Source organism: Octodon degus, unplaced genomic scaffold (genome assembly GCF_000260255.1).
Source record: "Octodon degus isolate 3935 unplaced genomic scaffold, OctDeg1.0 scaffold00051, whole genome shotgun sequence".
Taxonomy (NCBI): Eukaryota; Metazoa; Chordata; class Mammalia; order Rodentia; family Octodontidae; genus Octodon; species Octodon degus.
The window spans coordinates 8391460-8397371 of record NW_004524627.1 but is presented as its reverse complement, the minus strand read 5'-3'; the positions used below and the strand labels follow the sequence as shown (position 1 = coordinate 8397371).

At 34.2% G+C, this 5912-nt stretch overlaps 1 protein-coding gene across 1 annotated transcript in view; it reads right to left on the bottom strand.

The window, feature by feature from the left end:
- Positions 1-4507: 4507 nt before the first annotated feature.
- The window catches only part of LOC101591916 (coiled-coil domain-containing protein 91-like), a 31486-nt gene continuing 30081 nt past the window's right edge, over positions 4508-5912 (bottom strand). Inside the window, 1 exon segment of the mRNA XM_012515140.2 lies at positions 4508-5912. Within this exon segment, the coding sequence (XP_012370594.1) occupies positions 5056-5912 (857 nt within the window). The 3' untranslated portion in view covers positions 4508-5055.

Genomic DNA, 5912 nt, shown 5'->3' with positions numbered 1-5912 from the left:
AACAATGGCTATGGCTAAGGAGAGCAAGTCTATTTCCCTTAAATTGTACTTAGGCTATACTCCCTGGCAGGGTATAGCACTCACACCCTTAATCCCAGCAGTGCTCAGACCCATAATCCCAGCCTTGGATCATATATGGATCACAAACTCTAGAACCATGTCCCAATGATTGCATGAGGCTTTGGGAGCAAATACACACAAACCATAACAGCTGTCAAGAAATGGATGGAAAACATAACATATTACAGGGTCTTTATGTGATTCATTGGGGAGAATTGGTCATCATGGAAGAGTTGAAGGAAAACAGAATAAATGGAATGCAAGTGGAAGTATTTATCTGTTTGTTGCTAAGAATAAGAGACAAATTTATTATTCTCAGTGTTTCTCCTAATAATGATTTTTATCCCATAATTGCATGTCTCTGTTAGTGCAAGTGAATCAATCAAAAGTAATTAGGTACAGACACCTTCTGCATCTGGACAGCCCATGACTAACTATACCATTTTCATAAATCAAGATCAGTTTGCTAAAATAAGAGTACCATTGTCTTTTAAAGTTTAATGCATTTCTTCTTTAAACCTCAAAGTGAGAGTAGACTGATTCTCATTTAATGAGATTTGTTCAACTTCCACTGACCTTTCCCTATAATATTTAAATTGCCAAGAATGCCAATTAGTAGTTATATTTTGTAACCATGTCTGCTTATAACTTTGTTTATAGCTTTACGCTGCTATATTTTCTCCCCAAATTATTCAGTGTAAGTTTTTGGAACAGAGATCATACTTAAATAAGATTGTAGTTGTGAAACACTTGATTAATATTAAAAACAACATACTAAGTGGTAAGTATTATCATCGTCATGATAACAGTGCAAAAAACAGAATTGTTTGAGCTACATTTAATGAACAAATAAGTTTTTCTCAAAAGACCATGAGAAAAATTAAAATTACATTCATACTAATGAAATCCAACCCACAAACTAAATCTATATCCTTTTAATTTACTTTATACTTAATGAAAAATTATCAAAGTTTACAGAAATGCAATTATTTCAGTCTCAAGGGGGGAAACAGTATATCCTATGACAATAATTACTGGATAGATTTCTAAATCATCCATTTGGTATTATTGGTGCTATCTTTTTTCTGGACAAAGTAGATTATTTCAAGTTTCAAAGCTATAAATTTACATTTAATCTAAAATAGTATACAGGGCTGGAGAGATGGCTCAGTGGTCTAAAGCACCTACTTAGAACAAGCTTAGCAAAAGCATCAGGGACCGCGGTTCAATCCCCCAGCACCACATGCCAGCCAGCCCTGCCCCCTGGTGGGCTGAGCTGGCCTCTCTCTCTCTCTCTCTCTCTCTCTCTCTCTCTCTCTCTCTCTCTCTCTCTCAAATAAATAAATAAATAAAATTTAAAAAAATAAAATAAAATAATATACAATGACAACATTGTCAGTGTCTGAGAATGTAGGCAGTAAGTAAACACTTTCTGGCAGAGGAATAGCTGTGGGTTTAATAACATGCTCCACCAAAACAGATTTAACACAAAAAAATGTGACCTAAAAAATAAGGGGTACCCATTTCTATACTCCAGATAGTCCTCAAAACTTAAAACCAGGACCTGCCAATTAGCTTTGCACATTAAATTGCCTGCTTAGGCAGACACAGGGGTCAAGGGTTCAATCCCCAGCCTGCTTTGCCAGCCCCAGCCCCAGGGTACACTGAGACAGTGACTGAGCCTGGGTGCGGTGGCTAATCTCAGTGCTTGGGAAGTTTAAAACAGGAGAAAAACTATGAGTCTGATGTACATAGTGAGACCCTGTAGACCCTGTACTAAATATATAAAAAACTGTTCTAAGAGAATAAAGTCTTAGCAAAATTAATCTCCAATGTCAAGATCCCTAACATTATGAATCATTAAATTAATCACATTTTCCTGAATGAGGGGATTCAATAAACCAGATCATAGCAAAAACATCAGACCTTGAGACCAAAATTCATATATTTTTTATTTCCATTTGTATTCAAGATTTTACTCTTGTGAAAACTGGAAATAAATGAATACATACAGTGTGGAAGGCTGTTATGGTTTGTGCATATTTGTCCCTCCAAATCTTCATGCAGTCATTGAGGCACAGTTCTATAGTTTGTGATTAATTCATGATCCAAGGCTGGGGTTGTGGGTCTGAGTACTGCTGGGATTATAGGTGTGAGTGCTATACCCAGCCTGGGGCAAATAGTCTGAATGTAACATAAGAGAGACAGAAAAACAGACATGTTTTCTTTTGCCATTGTTGCCACTGCTCTTACCCTTTTGCTCCTGCTGTTTGCCATTTTCAGCCACCATAAACCATTGCCTTCTGCTGTGTGCCAGTCTGCCTTGGAGCCAGTTGAATATGGTCTGAAACCTCCATTAACTGTGAGCTAAATAAATCTTTCCTTCCTTCATTTTAAATGTCGGGTATTTTGTCCCACCAATGAGAGAAGAGTGAGACAGAGAGACGATATAGATAAATACAACAAATGAAACAAATTACTTGAAAATGAGCAAATGTCCTTTCAGTACCATAAACAAAGAAATAGTCATTCCTTAAAAGATGATGTACAAATGACCAACAGATATATGAAAAGATGCTCAGTATCACTAATCATCAGGATAATGCAAATTAAAATGATAGTAAGATAAAGCATTCCCTCACTAAGAAGGGTAATTATAACAAAGACAAAAGATACCAAGTGTTAACAAGGATGTGGAAGAAAGGATATTTTCAAACATTATTGGTAAAAAAAAGTACACTCATATAACCATTGTGGAGAACAGTATCTAGGCTTTTCAAAAACCTAAATATAAGACTATGATCCAGTAGTTCAGAGGTATTTGCTGTTTCATGTTAATTGCAGCATTATTCAGAAAGCAAAGATGGAGCATCAACCTAAGTGTACATCAATGGCTAATGAATAAAATGTGCTTTATGTAGAAGAATAAAATTCATCTTTAGTGAGGAAGAAAATCTTATTTGTGACAAGATGCATCTTATGTGAAATGAAATAGAATAACGAATGCTGCATAATTTTACTTATACGTAGAGTCTAAAAATTTATAGTAATAGAAAGTAGAATGGTGATTATCAGGAGCTGAGAGAAAGGGCAAGAATGGGGAGATATTGACAAAGGATATACAGCGTCAGGTAGAATTTGCTACTAGAGAGCTATTGCATAGTATAAAGTCTATAGTTAATAATATATTGTATTCCCAACATTTTCTAAGAGTAGATTTTAAACATTCTCACATCACAAAATGTACATGAGATTGTGAATATATTAGTTAGCTTAACATAACCATTAAACAATGTATACATATTATAAACATTATACTTTATAAGTATAAATAATTTTCATATTTATGCAAAGCTCCATCGTTGCTTTCTGAATAATACTGCAATTAACATGAGATAGTTGCTTAACTTCCACATGCTTGTGAATTTTCCATTTCTCTTTCTATTTATTTCTAGTTTTTACTCCATTAGGTTTTATTGAAAGATACTTGCATGCTTTTAGAATTCTTAAATTCATTGACACTTGTTTTATGACTCAATGTGAACTCTCCCTGAGCACATCCCATCTGTATTTGAGAAGACTGTGCACTCTGCTGTTGTCAGGTAGCACGAGCTGTGAGGCTCTTTAGACTATTTGGCTTATAGCTTTGTTAAAATTTTGTATTGATATGTGTAGCTGTTATCACCAATATTGAAAGTATACTACTGAAATCTCCTTTGATTATTATACTACTAATTCTCCTATTGGTTCTGTTACTTAGTTGTACTACTTGGATATGCTGATACTGGGTACATATTTATATTAAATATTATATTTTTTGAAATTGATTTTTTTTACACAAAAGGTATATGTTGTGACAATTTTTTACATAAAGACTACTTGGTCTGATGTAAGTATATTTACATACACTCCTCTTCTTTTTCTGGTTAACATAGCATGGAATATATTTTCTACTCCTTTACATAAAGTATGCATGTGTTCTAAAATTTAAAGTGTGTTTTTTATAATAGCATAAAGTTGGACTTTGTTCTTTATGCAGATAAGCACCAATACAATTGTAAAGGAAGGCCTCCACACCCCATTATCATGAATAGATGATCAATGAAAAAAAAAAGAAAAAAGAAATATCAGAGCTGAACCAAATCTTTGAACAAATGGACTTAGTAGATGTCTACAGAGTGTTCCACAACAAGAAACTAGTGGTTTTATTTGAAAGAGTGATTTCCCTTCATGCTATATTCTGAAATAATTAAAAGCATCATTCCATTAAAAATATGTGCACATTTATATCAGCACAATTAATGATAACTAAATCTTGGAAATAGCCCAGATGCCCATCAACAGATGAGGGGATAAAGAACAATGATTTTTATACAATGGAGTACTACTTTGCCATAAAGTATAAACTTGAGGCATTTTTATTTTTTTTTTTAGTATTATGACAGTATTTTTATTTGTATTGTTTTCAATAGACTAATGAAAACATAGATCAAAATGCAGAAAAAAGTTTCATAATATCAGAATAATTTTTTATCACATCAGCATTTTATATTCAAGTTACATAAATAAGCAATGAAATCTACATGATTTCTATTGTTAAAATCAAATAATGATTCCAGAAACTTATAAGGATCATCATGAAACAATCAAAACAATCATAAAGGTATCTATTCTTTTAATCAACTACTGTGTATTAGGTCACCAGAGACCACAACATTTGCATAATTGACTTGATAAGTGTGCATTTTGATGGCTTTCGGGTCATATTATATTCTGTTGCTACTATTCTATTAGTATAATAATAGTGAATGCAGAGTGATAATGAAAGGAAATAAATTAGATCCCTTGATAGCTCTAAGTATTGTTTTGGCTTATCCTTGAGCTTAAAATAAATTCTCCAAAGTCAGGGGAAGAGCATCTTTGTAGGTCATAAAGTGTACTTTAGAGGTCTAATGACTGATACAGGCCAGTGTTGGTTAGCTTGTCACGTTCTCTTTATTCAACATCAAGGGGCTCTGTCGCTATGAGGGCACTCAGCTGTTTCTGTGCACAGGAGAGGAACAGCTCCAAACTGGACAGGCTTCTCTGTCGGAGGACTTGGTCAAGTCTTTTCTGTTCTTTTACATACTCAATTAGCTCATCTCGTGTTCTTCTCACTGCCTCCTCCACAGCCTTTTCACTTCGTCTCTGCTCTTCTACTATTGCTTCCTTAACAGTTTCCTGACTTATTTTCCTCTGTTCTTGTAAAGCTGTTTCAATGGCTTGAGACAATTTTTCTTGATCTTTTGCATGTTCTGTCTTCCATAATTCCCTTTCTTCTGCATGAGCTTTTTCCAAATTCTTTCTTTCTTCTTCTATGGCTTTCATAACTACATCCTTCATTGCTTCTTGCTCTACCTTTGCAGCAGATACTAATGCCTCCTTATTTTTTTGCCTTTCTTCTTCCAAACATTTTTCTAATATCTCCTTCTGTTCTTGAGATTGCTGAACTAAGGCTTCTGTTATTTTTTCCTTTAACAGTTCTTTCTCTGTATCTAGCATTTCAAGGAGTCTCTGATGCTGAGCATTTAGCAGCTCTTCACACTTGTGTGCTTGTTTCTCAATTGCAGAGATGTACTGTTTTTCAATAGCTTCTACTTGTTGCTTGACTGAAGACTGTAGTAATGCCTTATATTCATCCACAATAATTCCAAGTGCTTCATGACCCATTTTCCTCATGTCTTCCAATTCTTGTTTATGTTTTTCCTGTAGTTCTTTGTATCTATCTTGAAAGGAAATGGCTTCTTGCTCTTTTTCTTTTAGAAAGTCTTTTTCTGAAATACCATGCTTTTCCATCAGTGATTCAACATCCT